This window comes from Sinocyclocheilus rhinocerous, unplaced genomic scaffold (assembly GCF_001515625.1).
Source record: "Sinocyclocheilus rhinocerous isolate Xijiao unplaced genomic scaffold, SAMN03320098_v1.1 scaffold206, whole genome shotgun sequence".
NCBI lineage: Eukaryota > Metazoa > Chordata > Actinopteri > Cypriniformes > Cyprinidae > Sinocyclocheilus > Sinocyclocheilus rhinocerous.
The window spans coordinates 1,270,771-1,292,015 of NW_015647488.1; the positions used below are offsets into that span (position 1 = coordinate 1,270,771).

The window sequence follows — 21,245 nt, forward strand, 5'->3', positions numbered from 1 at the left end:
TGTCAATTTTTGAAAATTGTAACCTTTGTTAGAAAAGTAAATAAATAATTTAATTGTTTGATTGTTATATGTAACACTGTGAACATTGTATAATACTATAAACAATAAAAACGTACAGTATGTCTGCTCTTTGAAAGTAAAACACATACTCAAGCACAGGATTCAGAAAAAAAATATTTAGTGTTGTTTTAGGTAACAATATCTATATGTATTGCCTGTAAAGTCCATTTATAGCCTTTACACAGCAGCATGTCTCTTTACATGTTTAAAAACCAGCTAATTTCAAGACGCTGACGTCACGTCTGGTCGTCACGTGGGTCACCGGCAGTGTAAGACGCTCAAAGCTCAAGACGTTCGGTTTGACGTTCGATCGGTCGGTCGGTCATTCGAACGTTTGATTTTGGCACGAAGTGCGCGCCATAGTGTGTATGTGTGTGCGCACGCTTTGCACGTGTGCGGCAGAACGGAAGAGACGCTGCGCGAGATGCGGCTTGTGTGCGCGCTTCAGGTGTGAGTCAGACAGCAAGACGAGACGGCAAAGAGTTGTTTTCTGCAACTTATTGCACTTAACTCTTTTTAATGTCAAGCAATTCTCTGCTATATGTGTCGAACTAAAACTTTGACCTTTTGCAACGTTTTGATTTAAGTAGCCTATTATTAAAATGATTCAGATATTGCACGCCCTTGCGATATGCATATCACGATATTTACATTTGCGATATTTCGATATATCATGCAGCCCTAGTTTCTGGCATCATTTTTTTTTTTTTCAATTTCTATCCTGAAGTGTCTTTTCTCAGATCATCTTCACTAAAAACAATGTGAAAAAATGAAAGTATAGCTTAGCCTACTGCACATCTTTGGGATGAATAATTTGGTTAGGTTGACTAATACAAATACATATATACTGTATTAGCATAGTATGTGTTTTGAATACTCAGTTCTTCTGAGAATCTTTTAGTTGTAATGTTGATGCCAGGAATGTGTTAATTATATAAAATGTAAATATGAACCTACAACACTTCTGCCTTCACAATCTGCATAATTTCCCAATCTGATTACAACACATTAAGCTGTTTCAGCTATCCATTAACTAAGATGCACACAAATAAACGCTCTCATTATTTCTGTTGTTTGGCTCTAGTAACACTACCTGTGGCTCCTGCAGTCACCTGATTGCTTTTGGCAGTGGAGCTATAATATTTAAAGTTCAGAAAATCCCCAAAGACAAATTCTGGGAATTACAACACAAAGGCACCAAGCCGAAACAGACAAGACATTTTTTTCTTTTAGTCAGATTTGTTAAACACAGGTATTCAAGTCAAAGTACATCCTATTGTGTTCATTTTTCTATATGATCTTAAATTAATGACTTGTTAAACACAGGTGTTGTTGTTGTTGTTGTTGTTAATAAACAGGCATTTAAGTCTCAGTACATTCTATTGTGTTCATTTTCTATATGATCCTAATTAATGATATTAAATGTTATATTATAAACTAAAACAATAAGAAAAAACAAACAATTTTTATATATATTTTTAATAAAACCTCAAATGCTTAAGGTTAAGCTACTGTACCACCTGTTCAATGAATTATACATATTTACAGGAATCACTATCACAGGAAATAGTGAATCATTCTCAGAAAGCGATTGTTGATTTTTGTGCACAGCCAACGGAAAAATGTCACGACAAGGGCAAAATTTACAGCTCTAATGTGGCATAAACAAAACTAGTCACACCAAAGACGATCAAATCTTTAAATCCCTTAGAGAAGCTGCAGGGTCTATATCATTACTTTTCCCACAGCTCCTGAAATAACATTCATGCTGAAATTATTGACGATGCTCTACAACCCCAGCATAAACCCAGGGTAATTCCGTAATTCACAGACACACAGAGATAGAAAAGGGCGTAATAATACAGCCCTGGTGACATACTGATTAGTGACACACCCAAAGGCCCTTAATCACAGGGGGAAGCACCATTAACCATTTCCCTTGAGGACCATCCAAGGGTGGAGTGACCCAAACCACCGCCTGCCTCCAAGCTCCAAAATCAGAAAGTCAACTCTGGCTGTTTGGCTAGACATGATTACGGTGCACATTTTTTTTTTTCCTGAGGTCATGGTAAGGTTGGGAGTTATTTCAATCTTGGCCAGATAGAGAGGAAAACATTTCCTTTGGTTTATTTTTCAAAATGGAAAAATAAACAGCACTCTCAGAAACAGGAAGTCACAGTGAAGGCTCAGGCTTTGCCAGAATGGTAAATGTTTCCAACATCAGCAAGCTGCCAGTGTTTATAGGTTGTTCTCTCAATGGGTGAGGGATGGAGAATAAGACACAATTGTTTTAAAACACAAAAACATTCTTTTGTTGATCTACTGACCTACTTTTAGCTGCAATACAGACTTCAACTCATTTTACTCCTTTTGGAGGAATGCAAACAAAGATCTTTTTTTATTTGACTGGGTTGCAGCCTTCACTGTGACTGAATTATGAACACAATCATAACTGTGTACATGTATTCTTCTTGTATTCCAGGTCATGCAGATAAGCAGCTCACAGCCAACAAACAAAGCGCTTTTGTGGATTCAAGACAGAATTAAAAGGGAAATGAAAACGCACAGCACACTTTCTGATCCCACTAAAGGAAAAAAATAAGTTGCCCTTGTAAAGACCAGGCCAGTCCACTTCACCTGCTTTCAAAGCTCTGCTATTGACTTGTCCATTGCAACTTTGAAGAAGTCTTTGTTGAAACAAATGTGTCTTAGAATGGCTCAGATACTGCCAGCAAACAAGTACCTACTTGTAGACTAGTCCAGGATGGATGCCAAAGAGAAGGTAACAGATTTCAGATGCCGACAAAATCACACTGCTGGCTTTGCATCATGTTTACTTCACAAAACCATTGTAGGCAACTTCTCATCATTCTTTTAAGGTCTCTCTTCAATTAACCTTCAAAGACCTACTAGAGCAAAACTGCAACAATTGTTTAAAGCAATTCAATTACAGTTATTAAATAATTGGAAATACGATTATGAAAATATCTCAGCAATGACAAAAAAGCCCATTTGGACTGTCACAACTAGGTAACGGTTTACTTACACACACACACACACATTTACATATATATATATATATATATACACATATACACACAGACATACATACATACATACATACGTATGTATGTATGTATGTATATGTAACCCTGGACCACAAAACCAGTCATAAGGGTCAATTGCTATTGCTACAAATATACCCCAGCGACTTAAGACTGGTTTTGTGGTCCAGGGTCATATACATATATACATATATATATATATACACATACATACATACATACATATATATATATATATATATATATTAGGTTTGTAACGGTATGAAAATTTCATATCACGATTATAGTGACCAAAGTTATCACGATTATCAATACTATCACGGTTTTGTTAAAATTAGATGAAAATGTTCAAAAAGAACTGATACAAAAAATATGCTTGAACTTTTCAGTTTCTCAGCTATTTTATTGAGAAATCACAGAACAGTGTTGACAATACATTTCCGCGCTGAATGATTCTGTGCGCGTGATGTACGCGCTACTGTCTGTAGCCTAACGTTATGTGTGTGCGTTACAGTGCAGCAGCGCATTAAATTAGAACGGCGATTAACTTACCTGTACAATAAGCTGTTTAAAACGTGCATTCTCCCGATTTTGAGCATTCAGTAATATAATCACACATGTCTTGTGGATCGCTTTCAGAGTATGCATTTATTTGTGATTTGAATTGTTTGGAAACGGATCGTAAATGTGGAAGTCCTTCAAAGATTTCTTATCCTGTTGCGCCCTCTATAGGACCAGCGACTAGTCGACGTCAAGCTTAAAGCGTCATGGCAGAGCATTGAAGTCGACTAGTCGATTAGTGGGGTGCAACCCCTAATATATATATATATATATATACACATACACACCTTGCTATGTGTACTGCGTTAGGCTAACCGAGACTTGTCATTTGCACTTATATATTGTTGTTCTTTTGTTCGTTTTGACTGATTTTATTGTCCTCATTTGTAAGTCGCTTTGGATAAAAGTGTCTGCTAAATGACTAAATGTAACTTTTTTTTATATATATATTTCTTTTACTCTATTTTTGATCAAATAAAATGTGTCTTAAATTTTTTTTTATTTTTTTTTTATTCCAACACCAAACTAAAGCAGTAGTGTAAATCTGAGAGAAAGTTACATTTTAAAAATCAATAGTGGGCCTTACTGGTCAATTTTATTTTATTCACACAATTCATACTGCACAGATAAATATTCCTAAATATTTTGGATGTATCCTACTAAAAATTTGAAGAGAGTCAGAGGAGCCCTCAGAGATACAGAAAATATTGAAATTTTAGTTATCTCGCTTGAAGATTTATAAAGGTCAAAGCCACTGCACTGTGGGCCTCTGCATGTGCTTTTCCAGACAGAATATATTACAGGAGGTCAGTGAGGTGTAGATATATCTCGGTATCTTTACAGAGTGTCAGAGAGCAGCTCTGAGATGAACATACCCACATCCAGCCTCCTGGTCCAAGAAAATATGTACTTGCATTTTGCAACGTCCCCCCCTCCTCCCAAAATTCGCACTAAAATAATTTAACAAAAAAAAAAGCTTGCAAAAATACAATGTTTGGAGTTTTGAGGGCTGATGAAAACAGGTTAGTCTAGGTGCCGTGCTCCGGCAAAGCCATTTCTCAAAATTTAGACAGCGTTTTTGGACATTACTGCGGTCTAGATGGGTAGCTCAACAGGGTTTGAGTCAACTATTAATGAACCCCAAAACATCTAGTATCGCATGAAAATTGTGAATCTCGTCGACAGATGAAAATACTCATCGGTGTGTTTCATTAAACAACTTTTGCAGAGAATTTGTATAAATTATAATCAAGATCCAGTTAAAAAACACATTTTACCCACAAACTTACTAATAAAGCTTCACAACTAACGTTATTAGGGAAAACGCCATCTTTTGAGTGCATTACTAAACATGATTAACACTACTGACAAACAAGTTTACATGCTAACGGATCGACAACACGCGTGAAAACACCCCAAACAAAAGTCTCGCTGTTGACACAAATACTCACTCTGGTGTTTGCCTGAGCTCCGGGACTGTTTGGTCAGGCTGGGACTGCGAATAAAAGCCCTTCTGGCTGATTTCAGCACATCCATGGCGAGGTTTATGAGCGGAGAAGGGGCTTCAGGTGCTGCTGTTGGCCATGAACTACGTCTTCTCACTCTCAACTTTGTTGTGGCTGTGTCGACGCCGACATCTGTGGGAATACTTGAGCCTCCGCGTCTCCTGGGCGGCGTTTCCTCCGTCAATCAAAATGACGTTCGAGGTACGCGGCGCAAAGATTCTGTTTCTATGGCAACGGCGTCAAACAATCCACTAGTGATGGGAAGTTCGGTTCTTTTTCGCGAACCGGTTCTTTCGGACAGTTCGATTCAATAAACCGGTTGACCGGTTCTGTTCACCTCGACTTTTACGCTTCAAAATGACGTTCGAGGTACGCGGCGCAAAGATTCTGTTTCTATGGCAACGGCGTCAAACAATCCACTGGAAGCCTCCGATGTGTGCTTTTTGAAACGGCGCGCGAATATCAAACAGCGTCTTAACAGACAGCGGGTTTGTATGAAGGAACCTGGTATGTGCGCCGTAATGTGTTCATTCCTCCCTATAATGCCTGACGAGTCAACATTCATAAGGTTTAGAACACCGTCCGTGTTTCCCACGAAAAACAAATGACACGAGCATAGTGGAATCTTTTGAGCTCATCTTTGTCGCCCTCGTGCGGATGTAGAAGAAACGGTCCTCTATTGAGACTCGGGCTTGTTTTGATGAAATTATAAAATCAAATAAACTATTATGTTCCACTATGGCTATAAAAACACAACACAATTTGAAGGCCCCTCTAAATAAGGTAAGATATTTCAGAAATTTTGAGATATAAGATATTTGAAGGTCTCTCAATATAAGGCCAGCATTTCTTGCAAAGCAAAATTATGACAAAGCTGGCTGTTTTGGCTTTTTAATAAACAGAGACTTGGAAACAAACAGAAATAATAGTTATTGAGGAGGCAAAAAATAAAAATAAATATGATTTCTTCATTTCATGTACTTTATAGCATTTTAATGTTTTTTTTTTTTTTACTGGAATAATAATAATAATTAGTGTGAATAATAATGTTAAAGATATAAGTTATCACTTATTACGTATTTGGAATGCGAAATGAAACTGAAAGGAGTAAAAATCAGGGAATATATACAGGGAAACCCCTTGTAAATGTAATTGTAAAGTATTCAATTCAATATTTCAAGGCACTGTGTAACATAACATAACTGGCAAACAAGACATCATATGTTCAGCTTTTCAACTGGTTTCAACTAAATTCTATTTCAATTTTGTCCAGTAACAAAAAGGACTTGCATTGACCGCAAATACGACAACATTCCCGAATATTTATGCAGCATGTTTGTCAACAAATACAATGTGAACATCAGTCCCTTTTCAAATACATGGGTTTTTTCAAGTCTTCGACTTCTTAGAAAACAGCAACGGGAGGAACAGAAACCTAAAATATTTCCAATTTCAGATCCAACATCTGTAATGAAATGCTTTTTACCTCCCTTGAAAAACAGAGATGTACAATACTATGGTCATACTTCAACTGAAATGCATTCTTAATCACTCCATTGCGACAAACACAATGTTTTTCCATCACAAATACTTCCGTCTCATCTCAATACGTTTTCCCTTTTCTTTTGACATTCGATTAACTTAAAGATGGTACGCTTATACCAGGAGAGTAAAATAAGTCATGCCTCCATTTCTGCCACATAAAACTGTTCAGATTCAACACATAGACGAGGAAGTGCTAAATAAAATCATGAAAGATCTTCATAAAGACGACAAAAGAACCACAACAGGCTAAAGTGCCGTTACCAAGAAAAGATTTTAGGTGTAAGAGCTTCAAAAGTAACCTTAAACACAAGGAGGGCAGTTCTGGTCAATGAGACATCCCTTTTTGTAATTTTTTTCCCTCTCTATTCCTCCACTTATTTTATCAACAACAAAGAAGAGCCATACTAACAGAGGAAGGGTAAATCAAACAAAAATACTACCCCATCCCATTGCTTTGCATACTGAACTATCAAAGAGCAAAGTGGACGATGTGATTGGACATTCACTTCTTGAGTGGCTGGTAGATGGAGGCATTGGGGTCCAAGCTGGAAGGACTGGTGTCCATGAACTTGGAGGAGTAATGTGGGGTCACAGGGGTCATGCTGTTGGTCTCTGCCGAGTAGGTGATGCTGGGCATGACCGCCATGACCTCTGCGATCTTCTGCTTCAACTCTTTTATTTCCTGCTCCTTCTGCAAAATCTGACCTGTGTGCAGGACAAATAGAGAATAGGGTAGTGAGCGGAAGCAGAAAAGTCTAAGAGATATATTAAGACCGGAAGGGGGCAGACCTTGAGCAATCTCTAGCTGTCTCTTGGCATCTCCGAGTGCTGAAAAGAGATCCAGTTTGATTCTGGTCTCAGCACTCAGACTGTTCTCTAGGTGCTGGGTCTTGTCCTGCATGGCCGACAGCGCTGACATCAGAACCTCTGTGTCCTTTTCGTTCTCCTTATATTTGCGTAACTCCTGCACACAGAGTTAAGTAAATGAAGGTATGTTTCAGTCGTCAATATGAAACACAATTCACAACTTATGTTACATCTATAATTTGATGAATTGCTGAGTGAAACAGAATATCTTGAGAAAAATAAATAAAGAGGTAAATTAATCTTAAGGTTAGATTTTATCCATCGGAACTGTATGAAGCTGCTTCCAGACTTGAATGAGAATTTGCAACCAGTTGTGAAGAGGATAAACACTTTGTCCCAGGAATCAGGCCAAATCAGACCAAATATCTGATTTAAATTTTTTTCAGCACATCCCTCGCCATGGATGTGCTGAAATCATATCTGAAAAAAAATCCTTGCAAAGTGTATATTTAATTATATTTTTAAATGAACAACGAATCAGTACCAATTCAAGTCTTAATTTTAAGTACACAGAAAAAAAAGAAGAAAAAAAAAAAGTATTATACTAAGTTTGGGGTCAGTAAATTTTATATTATTTTATACATTTTATGCAGCAAGGTTGTATTAAAACACTTATAAGCACTCAACAGGCATTTATAACGTTACAAAAGATTTCTATTTCAAATAAATGCTGTTATTTTGAACTTTCTATTAATCATAAAATCCTGAAAAATGTATCAAGGTTTCCACAAAAGCATTAAGCAGCGAAACTGTTTTCAACATATTAATAAGAAATGTTTCCTTAGCAGCAAATCAGGATATTATTGATTTCTGAAGGATCATGTGACACTGAATACTGGAGTAATGATGCTGAAAATTCAGCTTTGCCATCAGAATAAATTACATGTTAAAATCTATTAACATAGAACAGTATTTTAAAATTGTAATAAGATTTCACAATAATACTGTTTTTATGGTATTTCTGATCAAATAAATGCAGCCTTGATGAGCAGAAGAGACTTACTGTAACTCATAATCATTTAAAAAAAATAAAAATAAAAACTTACTGACCCCAATCTTTTGGAATGGTGGTGTATTTTCATGACACTATTTTTGCATCACTAAATCAGTTAAACAGTTATTTGGTTATTGAGTTAACATGATCCAGAAGCCTTCATGGCCTAGACAACATCAGCTGAACAAGAAAGTTGGTCCAGCAGTGGAACAAGTTATATTTGATGAAAAATTACAAAGACAGACATTATTTCTTTGGATTAATTGGGCACTGATAAATAGTGCACACTAACACCAAAACAAAACAAAAATCAGTAAATGAAGTAAAAAAAAAACAAAAAAAAAAAGACAGTTTTGATTTCATGTTGATTTTAAATGTCTAGAACTTTCTTTTACAAATCACACACCAACTTTTGTTTTTTTATTCTGTGCCTCACAAAGGCCATCCCTCCCTGAATGCTTTATTCTAAATATTGCTATATAATATTGCTAATAAGCATATTAAAGCAGCATGTCAGCAGGGGTTCTGGCTTACTTGCGCTTTGAGCTCGAGCTCTCTGATTTGTTCCTCCTTTAGCTTCATGTCATGTGTGAGCTTCTTGCACTCCGACTCCAGCTCACGCATGCGACTCCTCAGTGAGTCTGTGCACTCTCCTCTGTGAAGGGAGGCCAGAGTCAAGCCCACCAGCACAAAGACATAACAAAAAACAAGATGCACAAACACACACACCACCAAATAACCACGTTAAATCTATTCCACAGAATATGGGGTTGAGACCATATTTTTGGGAGAACTATTTGTCTAAGCCTCACCTGGAGGCAGCCGCCAGAGCGACAGCACGTGCAGCTGTGGCCTCTTCCATCTTCTTTCTTTTCTTCTCTTCTGCAAGTTGCTTTTCCACTGCGGCTCGCGCTTCCTGTTCTGCCTTGAGCCGCTTCTCCAGCTGCACAATCGTTTGCTTGTCCTTCTGCTTGGCCTGCACAGCGTTATGAAGCCTAAGGCAGAGACATACATAATCAACACCGGCATAAACAACTGCAGGTAGAGAGATGGAAATGTGCATCTGATGATACATAGGCAAGTGTTCCCACAAGAAAATAATTAGCTAGTACTCTACTAATGATTAACAATTGTAGTGATTATCATAAAATTGGGGACCTTGGAAACAGACCTTTTTTTTTTTACTTTGAGTTTGAGATTTTAATGTATGAGAGGTGATAAAAGTACATTGCATGGGTCAAAATGATCGATTTTTTTAATGCCAAAAATCATTAGGATATTAAGTAACAATCATATTCCATGAAGATATTTTGTAAATTTCCTACAATAAATATATCAAAACTTCATTTTTGATTAGTAATATGAATTGCTAAGGACTTTATTTGGACAACTTTAAAGGCTTTAGAATTTAAAATTCTTTAAAATTCCAGATTTTCAAATAGTTGTATCTCGGCCAAATATTGTCCTATCATAACAAGCCGTACATCAATGGAACGCTTATTTATTCAGCTTTCAGATGATGTATAAATCTCAATTTCGAAAAATTGACACTTAAGACTGGGTTTGTGGTCCAGGGTCACATATTATTAAAAATGATTACTGATGGGATTTACTGGTTAAAAAACAAAAACAAATCTCTAAGTGGTCAGTTACCATGGGTCTAAATCAGTGTCATTTTAATATTATTTTTATAGTTATAGTATTTATTAATATTCTGAATGAGCTTCTATTTCTATATTTTCAGTTTTTATTGAAATTTTAGTAATTTTGTAATGTGCTGTTGTCATTTTCAGTGGTCATATTGATTTGTTGATCAAATTTAAAAATAGCAAAAACACATGCATAACAATTGCTGAAATTAAATTTATATTTATTTGATATAATATTAGACAAATAATTTGAAAATGAAAATAAAAAATATATCTGTAAAACAAATTTTAGTTGGAAACTTGATTCTGTAATTATATTATTAATGGTAATCAAACAACAAAAGAGAAAATATCTCGCTGCTCTCAACTGAATCACTTTTGTAGGAATAAATCTACGTACAAGTCTACGTAGTGTTTTGTACATAACATTCAATTTAAGTAGTATTTCTTATTTCTAGCGCTTGAGGTTTTTCACATATGTCTACTTCATTTGTGTCTTTGTTCTAATGTAGTTTTTTTGTCCTATTGTTTGTAATTAGTTTCTTTGCTCTTATATTATCACTGACTGTTTGCTTGTCTTCAGTAAGCTTGAGTTTTTTTTTACTTATGTTAGCTAGGCTAGCATTAGTTTTGTGCAACTGAAAATGATTACGAGAATTATGAAATTTCAAATGGTATCAAAAATGTTGAGATCATAAAAACCTTACTTAAAGCAAAAATAACAATATTGTGAAATATATCATTATCATGAAATAAAATGTATCATACCGCGATATAAAAGGTTTGGTCATATCGCCCACCCCTACAACACTGGTCTAAATAACTATTTAAATTTTTCACAGTGTATTTTTAGTTGAATGGTCTTTAATGCAGGTGTAAATGATTGTCCCTACCTGCAACCTGTTACTTTTCTCAGCGCTGATTAGGACTGACCAATCACAATAAAAAATTCACCTTTAATAAAAAACACCACCTGTCTTGTGGTCCACACTTAATCGGAGTTAGAGTCTCATTTAAAAATGTGTTTTGGCACATATTGGCAAGTTATGGCAACCACTTTTATTATACTTCAAGCAGATGATTTCTCACTTGTTCTGCAGCAACTCGTTTTCCTGGCGGAGCTGGCCGAGCTCAGAGCGCATGCTCCTCTCAGCACTGCTCAGGGAGCTGATCTGACTGCGCAGGTCTTGCTCCACCTGTCTGCTTGCCTGCAGGTCAGCCTTCAACTTCTTTATGTCCTGCTCAAGCCTGCCAAACAGAGAAAAAGGGAATAAACAGGACGAATGCACGCCAATGGCTGAATCAGACCACAGTAGGAGTCTTACCGCACTAATGCTTCTGGCTTACTGAGCTGGTTGTTAGGTATACAGTTCTCCATCGGATCTCTGTGAGGTGCAAGGTTCTTCCCTGCACACTTCTGCTTCTTTTCACTCCTACTGGACGAGGAGGACGGTACGCTGCCATTGGTGGAGTTGTGGCTATGGGGGGAGGAGTTTTTGTAATGTTTGGAAGTGGCAGAGCCTCCACCTCCACCGCCCACCTCCTCTTTCTGGAACAGGTTCTCGGCACTGCTGCCAAGCTCGTTGTTGAGTCTCTTAGTGTTTAGGTGGTTCTCCATATACTCGATGTCTTGTAATTTAGCATCTACAGTCTGTAGGATGTTGTTGTTTATTCCTATGCTGTGCTGCTGCTGCTGTTTTTTGTCTTTCCCCCCGTCTTTGCCCTTCTCCTTGTACTCCAGTTCAGGCAGAGAGACGGGCAGTTTCTTGGTAATAGCAGTGCCGTTCTGCGCCACTATCAACGAGTCTGCTTCAAACATGCCTTTTGAGGTGGCTGCCAAATGAATGAGATTTTAAGGTTACAAGGCAATGCTGTCTGACTGGTAGGACTACAAATGAAACAAATCGGAAAGCATCATGCAAATGAATAGGTTATGTAGTACAACCATACGACTGATATTATTTTTGCAGGATGTTTAATGTGCACAATATGAAAATCTTCTGTATGCATGGAATACCTAGATACCATTAGGTAAAATTTCTGGTATACATCTAAAACCCACTCACTGAGTACTGTTTCCTACATTGCAATGTCCTAAAGTTGACCCTTTCATTCCCAGTGTTATGAATGAACCAGGACTTTTACCATCTCTTTGATTGGGCTGCCAAAAATTATAATTTTTTTTTAATAAAACTGCAAAATAACCATGTTTATGACAACTGGTTTCCAATTGTTGAATCAATCATGCAATAAATGTAGTTAGAAATATTTCAAATTTATTGTACTGTTTCACATAATAGATCAAATATATTACTAAAAATATACACTACTGTTCAAAGTTTAGAATGAAGTTAAGATATTTTTGTTTTGTTTTTGAAAGAAGTCTCTTATGCTGCATTTATTTGATCAAAAATACAGTAAAAAAAACAGTAATATTGTGAAATAGTATTACAATAAAAAAACGTTTTCTATTTGAATATGTAATATCTTCCTGTGATGCAAAGCTGAATTTTCAGCATAATTAATCCAGTCTTCAGTGTCACATGATCCGTCATAAATCATTCTAACATGCTGATTTGCTGCTCAGAACCATTTTTAAAAATTATTATATTATATTTTATATAGTTATATTATAGTTTTTTTTTTATGGTTTCGTAAGAACTATACATTTTTTTCAGGATTCTTTGATGAATAGAAAGTTTAAAAGAACAGTATTTATTTGCTGGTGTAATGATGCTGAAAATTCAGCTTTGATCACAGGAATTAATTATATTTCAAAATGTATTCAAATAGATTATTTTAAATTGTAATATTTCATAAGATCACTGTCTTACTGTATGTTTGATCAAGTTAAACAAAAACACTTTTGAACAGTACTGTACATAAACTATGATGCCAATCACCAACAAGTGCTTTGGGAAAAGAAAAAAAAAAAGATACCACTTGCTAGGGATATGCCGTAATATATTTTTTGTAACATTATAAATGTAATTTCTGTCACTTTTCATACATTTAATGTACCCTTGCTCAGTAAAAAAACAAACAAACAATAACAATCTTTTTAAAACAAATCTTACTGACCTCAAACTTTTGAACGGTAGTGTAAAATTTGTAATTATTCAATTCAAAATTCATATATACATCATGGATGATTTTTTTGTCTTTGTGTCATAGTTTTGTCTTCTTAATCAAATGAAGAAGATGTGACCGTATTATCAAACCGGTCAAACAGTGATCTTACCCTCCTCTGTCTCTCGTTCCTGTCTCTGAAGCATCTGTTGTTCTGGAGGCAGGGCCTGCTGTAGGAGCTGCATGTAGAACTCATTTTCCTTCTGCACCTCCTTTTGTTTCCGCAGACGTATCTTATAGCTCACATAACTCTTGAATCCGAAGCCCAGCGTCACCACGGGATAGCCAATGCTGCAATGAAAGGGTGAGAACAACATGTTACAGAAAACAGAAAAAAAGCATGATTGGTACAACTAGTGATGACTCAACATCAGTCACCTTCAGATAATGGCAACACTCCCATGTGCTGCTATGGAGACGCCACCAGTGTGTTTACAAATACAAAGCTGACTTTGTGTTATAAGTAGTACAGTTACATCAGCTATGTTTAATAATAAAAAATTTGTGAAGCATAATGTGGTGTGACCTTGTGCTTGAAGAGATATTTCACCCAAAATCATGCAAGCCTTTATGACTTTCCTTCTTACATGGAGCTCAAAAGGATAAATTGTGAAGAAAGTTCATGCTTTTTTTATTGATTGGAAAAGAGCAGCATGAACATACTTCAGAATTTCTCCTCTTTTGTTCCATAACAGAAAGATCCTATAGGTTTGGAATGACATGAGGGCGAGTAAAATGCGAGCAAAGCTTACCAGTGAGCTGCGAATGGACGGCAAAGGTCTACATGAAAATGTTTCAAATCCTTGAATCGGATGGCTGCTTCGATGTAGACGAAGAGAATCCAGAGAGAAACAGTCGGCAGACACACACCTCGCTCTGAAAATAGAACAAGAGAGAGGGAAAACTACGTATAATGTTCGACAACTGATCTCTAGCCTGCTGTTAATAGTTATGACATTCTTACGGCATATCTAGGAATGCATAATTCTTCAAACTATAATGACTTCTAGCCCATTAGTGACCTTCAGGGTCATCGGACATCTGAGAGGTTGTATAAAAGGCCACCGGTTGTTTTCTGAGATCAATATTGTCACACAGGTTTCACAAAACAAGCTCTAAGCTGCAAACAAAAACCTAGTTTGCTGAAAGCACCCTCTCTTGTTGAGACATGCTGCAAGTTGTGTGTCAGCAGGAGCAATCACAGTCACAGCTCAAGGCATATTGAAGCAGCATTCAAGGAACAATCACTCAGTGTCAGCAATTCTTTTCCTCCTCTATCCTGAGGTATCACTGAATCGACCCAAGAAAAGGACATATAATGACAGGAGCACTCTGCTGTTCACTCAGAGTTCAAATACAAGAGCAAGGTAAATCTCTAAATGGCAAAGCATACAGCGCTGTTGTGCATTTTGAACAGTTGATGGGAAAAGTATTCTTAAAATGCATTCAAAATTCGGAATAATTTGTAATATATAATTATTTACGGTATTTAGAAGTGCCCACGATAACAATATCGTGCATATTCATTACCGTGATATATCGCATTACCGAATACCGGCACAAGTCTTCCACTTGCTCATATTTTTCTTTTATGCAATCATCAAACACATTCAAGATAAAGGACTATCCAGAGAGATCTAAATGGTATCATTTGCATAAGAAAAGCCCTTTTAACATCAGAAAAGTGAACAGTTGCGTAATATTTAGCAGAATGCTCCTGAATTATGCCCCTGAATAATCAGCGACAAAGGCTTTAGGGTGCTTACACGCTAGCAAAACTTCCGACAGATCATTTCATGGACAGAAATGTGGAACAAATGAAACAGAAAACAGTCATTTGGGTTTCTGAAAGCACAGCTGGATACACATGTCTGCAGTTTTCATTGGTGGATGGACGCCTAACTTTTGGTTACATGATAGAGCACTGCTCTCGCAAACACATTTCTCCCATGCGTTCTCTGCAAATGCACCATCCACATCCAATCAACGGATTCTTAGTGTTCTCTGAAATTCAATCAACTCTAGAGTGTAAGCAGCTTTACTCCTAAAAAGATACTCATGGAATGTCAGACGGGGCTTGAGCGATGTTGACCTACCTGTATGCCACACGTACTGTACCCAGACATACGTGCTGGCGGCGAAGAACAGCCATTGCTTGGGGATGAACAGGAGGCAGATGATGTCTGATGTGAATGCGACACACACAAAGAACACAGAGAACGCCTGTGGAATCAGACGAGAAGTGTAGAGATGATCGATTTAACCTGTGTAAAACATGTCATTCAAAGAGGTATACAATGCTGGTTTACAAAGAACCGAGTCAAATACTCACCAGTCCCTGATATCTAAAGGAATCGTAAACGCTCCTGATGAAAAGCCAGAAAGGCCACAGGTACTCGAACCTGAACTCCAGCACGAAATCGGCCAGCAGAACCAGCACCCAAACGACCAGGAACTTCAGGTACAGGAAGGTACTGCCAGATCAAGAGAAATCATAAGAATAATACAAATCTTAAGCAAACCTTTTTTATAAATGAATTTCGATTACTTTTCCACTCGTCCATAATTACGGCATTTAAGCACTTTTAAAATAATTTCTAGGGAGGATTTATAGCAATATATCAGGTAAATACAAATAAATATAATTATAAATAAATATATTTTTTAAATAATTACATCTTAATTAAATATTATACTTATGTGTGTGCAAAAGTCTCTAAAAAGATAACATTTAATGGAAGCTTGTGTGAGCATCCAAGAGCATAACCACAGACATTTACATTCACTGCAGACATTTCCATGACCCTTCCAGGTCTTTTCCTGACATTTTTAACTGAAAGAACCTCATATATTAAAGGGGTCATATGATGCGATTTCATTTTTTCCTTTCTCTTTAGAGTGTTACAAGCTCTTGGTGCATAAAGAAGATCTGTAAAGTTGCAAAGACTAAAGTCTCAAATCCAAAGAGATCAAATATACTCAGCCAAGACGAGGTTTTGGCTGAGCAGATCTTGGTGGTGTGTATACATACACTCATTTTTCAGATGGGACCACAGATATAAGGCCTCGGCCAACACGGTGTCATGTGGAATAAACCCCCACTCGAAGCATTAAATTGCAGAGTTTAATCTAAACATTTCTAGAACAAGAACAACCTAAAAACAACCAGTCGGTATAGGATTACCTTCATTACATTAACCCAAAACATATGTGTAGGTGGCAGAACGTTACAATAATGTGGCATCAACATATATGACATCTCAATGCCCTACTGTAAGATCGAGCTGAAGCTTTGTATTTTTTTTTTTTTTTTTGGTGGACCAGCAACAGTCCAGCTACCAGTCGGTCAAGCTGTTTTTATATTGTAGCTGGTTGAGCAGCCAATGAGCAGCTAAGCACCAGCTATCATGATCCAAAACACATTTGCACAAGTTGGATCTTCCAGCAGAGCACAGTGATGATGGCTATAAAAGACAACTGCATAAGAGCATTCATGACATGGCTAGTACTATATGTAATACTTATTATTTCATATCCTGCACTACTGAAGCCTATGGATGAAACACAAACGCCAGCATCCACACATATGCTACACACTCAGGCCGGAGTCACACTGAACTGTCATCTGTATCTGACTGTTACCGCTCATATACGGCCGAGCTCAGTTCAGAGACGCCATTACGGTGCGGTCGGTGCCCGGTAGCTTCTCCGTCCGTACCTGCTATGAATACCCTCGGTGATTCGGTTCCGTTTCAACGGGCGACGGAGTTTGCTGCAGTCCGCATTGCGCCGCTTCATTCTCCACCCTTTATATTCCCGTAACTTTGAACACTCGAGGGGAAACTACGTGACCGTCCTAATACTGATGCGCATCGCTACGCGAATGCGGGACTGTCAAGTGTTTTCCTTCCACTAGACACAAAGAAATAAATAAAAACAGTCTGCGTGAGGCCCTCCCATTTTTACTCTGGACGCCTCGTGACGTAACGACGCCGTACGCTCTGCGCTACGTTCCCAAAGCAAGATGGCGGCGTCCTGAGCAGGCAATTCTGATTTTCTGATTTTCGTGTTTATTTTGTGAAGGTAAGTGTAAACGTTGACATAAACTGTGGATGTGACGGTTTCCATAGTAATCCTCAAGTAAAACTGGTGGCATGTTGTGTAAACGGGGTGTTTTTAAATAGAGCACTTTGGATTACGCCAACACATGCCTTCAGCCATGCTTGAGCTGGACGAGAAGAAATAAGAACTTGTTAGACATGTCGCGAGAATGAATGATTATTTTAATAACATTTTTGCAAGTATAAGTTGAGGGCAAGTTATGTCTATGTTTATTAAGGCTGCTTGCTTGTGTTATTTGTAAGTCGCTCACGGATTAGTGTTGGTTTCACGATTCTGATCATTATATTTGCGTTGCACAGTACTCAGTTTTAATAAAACATTACGTAGGCCTGCACAAAATTGGCCATGTGATTGCATTGTTGTGATGTTAAATCATATATATCACTGCAATTATGATGCAATATGATCACTGTGCTGTACATTGTATGTAATATGTAAATTCAGTCATATTTACTTAAAATTTGTTAAATATCTTACTATCACAATATCTATAAATATATTATACTATTATGCAAATATATTTCCACATTCTCACAACAAATGTGGTCAAAAAAAAAAGTAAAAAAAAAATTGAAATTGTACAACTGAAAATAGATTTTTACTTAAAATAATAATAATTTATTATAATATTAAAATAATATTTGAAACCTGTGATTTTATACTGAAAAAAAGATTTGAAACGTTAAAAATCATAACATAAAAAAAATAAAAATAAATAAAGAACACTTTCAATGACATTTGTTTGGTTTACAATGACTTTTTTTCTAGTTAAAGGTGCAATAGGTGATTGTCTTCAGAAATTTTTTTTGTTATGCTGGTTGAAAGTCTCTTCACATCCCGATAGCAATCATTAAGTTAAGTGGTCTAAATGTATTTGTCTGTATTTATATATTCTGTGGAAGGTGTAGGATCAAGAAATGTTCGTCCAATCAAAACACTCGGTCCTAGCATTTTAATATGCTTTCCTACCTGCCTGTCAACATATATGTATTAGCATACCTCTGCGCACCCGGTTCGCGCAGACAGGATACGTCATCAGCGCATTCACGCACGCTGTGCAGACAGAGCAAGGATGGCAGGCAAACATCAACAAGCCGAACAGCCAATCACTGAAATTGAAAATGTTAAGATTGCACGGTTTAATGAGGATGATGTTAAAACATATCAAAACATAAAAATAAATAAATAATCACCTTTCATTAGCACACTTACACAACTTGTTGCTTTTCTCAGTTCAGTTTTCAGAACGCACACAAAAATGCCTACAGCACTGAACCTCAGCAATGAGGTGGTCAAAATGAGGGTGGAGGTTAAAAGGGTGAAGGTGCTTCTCATCCGCAAACTCATCCGGCAGATCTCAGTCCTGGAGAAGAAGAAAGGTAGTGAGGCAGACTTGGAGAAGTTCCGCAGGCGAGCAGCTAGACTTCGGGAGGAGATCCATGAGCTGAAAGCTGTCACGTCTGACAGAGTCACCAAAGCCGCCCTACAGAAGGACATCAGCTTTGAGAAAGTGTGCCGGAATAAAGAGGCCAGCCTGTCCGAACGAGTCATCGCCCGCATTGCCACGCACCCACAGTTCAGCAAGAAAATCCAGAGCATAAAGGCAGCCATCAAAGCCTTCAAAGAACAGAGAATAAATGCATTAAATCCAGAAAAACAAGCAAAAAGCAATGCAGAAAATGCACAAGCAGACAGCGATGATGATGTGGGTTCAGAGAAATCAAACGATATTCATAATGTTGCAAAATATTTCTATTCCAGGTAAATGATCATTTATCTGAAATAGAAAATGGTCAAAATTTTATTATATTTACTGTTAGTATGTTTTATATATATATATATATATATATATATTAAAAGTTTGTTTTATAGCAAAAGCAGACAACTCCAACAATCGTTTTTTGGCAAAAGCAGCAAGAAAATCCAGAGCATAAAGGCAGCCATCAAAGCCTTCAAAGAACAGAGAATAAATGCATTAAATCCAGAAAAACAAGCAAAAAGCAATGCAGAAAATGCACAAGCAGACAGCGATGATGATGTGGGTTCAGAGAAATCAAACGATGAAGTTGATGATGAGAAACTGAAAGAGGATGAGGGTGATAAAAAGACAGAAGAAGACAGGCAAAAGGAGATTGATGTTTCCTCACAGGAGAGCCAGAAGACGAGTTTAGAGACAACAGATGAACAGACCAAAATGTGCCAGAATGAAGAATCCCTAACAGTTGAGGTAAGTGTATTTTAACTGGTGTTTGTGAAATTATTTTATTTTAGGTTGAGTACAGGTGAAATAATTGGTCGAAGCTATAAAAACTATAACTACATGTTACTTCCCAAATAGAACACACTGTATCTCATTATACAATAACACAAATTCTTGAAATAATGTTTCATGTTCACGCAAAATGAATAAACCTCATGTTGCTTCAAATGCATATGTTGATATTTTGTCAGTGGAACACAAAAGGAGAATCTTCACACAATCTTCTCTCGTCTTCTGATGTCTTATGATAGATTTGTGTGGAGAAGAGACTGATAGTCAATACTCACTGAAAATATTTCTTTCTGCACTCTTTCAAATCAAACGTTGCTCCATTACACATTCTGTGTTAGGTAAGATGTGTATGTGTACCAAGATGTGTACCATGACAATAACGTTACTATAATCTGGCAACACTGTTGATAGATGAGTGCCATTATCTAATTAACTAATTAATTTTGAGTTACCATGGCCGATTTCCATATTCATATTCCCACAACAAAATGAGGCCAAAGTCCAAAAATAACCAGAAAATTTGAAACTGTATACCTGAAAATCAATTTTTGCTTACATGTAATAAAACAGGATATTTGAAACCTGGGATTTGATGCTGAAAACAAGATTGAAACTTTTTTTTTTTTTTAAACGTAAAACAACTTTTCTTCACATTCACTTTTTCTAGTTAAGTATAGTTTAATCCAAACACAATGCCATTCAGAAGTTCAATAATAATATTATTATTATTATTATTAATTAAATTATTAATTTTAGACAGGAAGGATCCATAAAATTGATCAAATGTGACCAAAGACATTTGTTAAAAAAAAAATTAAAAAAATGTTGTTTTGAACTTTCTATGATCACAAATGCTGAAAAAATGCATCATGGTTTCCCCAAAAATATTAAGCAGCACTACTGTTTTCGAAGTTGATAATAATAAAAAATTATCTTGAGCAGCAAGTCAGCTTATTAGAAAGATTTCAGAAGGATCAATCATGTGACACTGATCACACATGACGCTGTAAATTCAGCTTTGTCATCACAGGAATCAATTATGGCAACACTTTAGTTTAGGGACCAATTCTCACTTTTAACTAGTTGCTTATTAGCAACATTACTAGCATATTGGCTAAAGCACACATTAATGCCTTATTCTGCATGACCATATTTTAGATCCCTAAATCTTGCCCCATACCTAAACTTAAAGGCACAATATGTAATTTTTTGCCACTAGAGGGCGCGTATTCAAAACAAACAAATAAACAAAGGCGTAGTTTGATGACCCCATGACTGAGTGTGGAATCATGGAAGTTGTCGTCTTCATCCCCACAGCCGACCGCTTCCGCTCCTTCCGGAAAGCAGCGGAAGTAAGCAGCGCTGTTTTATCATACTAGATAAATTTGAACGTTCTGTTATAATGCTACTCTGTGCGGTCGCCACCTGTCTAATAAAATGCATAGCATATTAAAGCTTAAAGCATAGCATATTAAA

The 21,245-nt window shown here is 36.8% G+C and overlaps 3 protein-coding genes across 6 annotated transcripts in view; 1 reads left to right on the plus strand and 2 right to left on the minus strand.

The window, feature by feature from the left end:
- LOC107709294 (low density lipoprotein receptor adapter protein 1-B-like) overlaps positions 1–5,381 on the minus strand; it is a 13,779-nt gene extending 8,398 nt beyond the window's left edge. Inside the window, exon 1 of one of the 3 annotated variants that reach the window (XM_016513759.1) lies at positions 5,138–5,369. In XM_016513759.1, the coding sequence (XP_016369245.1) occupies positions 5,138–5,222 (85 nt within the window). In that variant the 5' untranslated portion in view covers positions 5,223–5,369. Of the gene's footprint in view, positions 1–5,137 lie in introns of all 3 variants that reach the window. The other 2 variants (XM_016513758.1, XM_016513757.1) reach the window with 2 other exon arrangements.
- A 1,438-nt stretch (positions 5,382–6,819) lies between these two features.
- Positions 6,820–17,278, minus strand: LOC107709293 (macoilin-1-like). Its single transcript, XM_016513756.1, has 11 exons — positions 17,094–17,278; positions 15,708–15,849; positions 15,472–15,598; positions 14,128–14,251; positions 13,488–13,666; positions 11,572–12,079; positions 11,336–11,494; positions 9,410–9,592; positions 9,132–9,252; positions 7,526–7,700; positions 6,820–7,441 (listed from the first exon to the last, which is right to left on the minus strand). The coding sequence occupies exons 1-11, from the start codon at positions 17,171–17,173 to the stop codon at positions 7,239–7,241; spliced, it is 2,001 nt and encodes a 666-aa protein (XP_016369242.1). The 5' UTR covers positions 17,174–17,278; the 3' UTR covers positions 6,820–7,238.
- A 93-nt stretch (positions 17,279–17,371) lies between these two features.
- Positions 17,372–21,245, plus strand: part of LOC107709292 (serum response factor-binding protein 1-like) — a 12,988-nt gene continuing 9,114 nt past the window's right edge. Inside the window, exons 1-3 of one of the 2 annotated variants that reach the window (XM_016513755.1) lie at positions 17,372–17,458; positions 18,731–19,226; positions 19,560–19,724. In XM_016513755.1, coding sequence (XP_016369241.1) covers positions 18,756–19,226; positions 19,560–19,724 — 636 coding nt within the window. In that variant the 5' untranslated portion in view covers positions 17,372–17,458; positions 18,731–18,755. Of the gene's footprint in view, positions 17,459–18,730; positions 19,227–19,418; positions 19,725–21,245 lie in introns of both variants that reach the window. The other variant, XM_016513754.1, reaches the window with a different exon arrangement.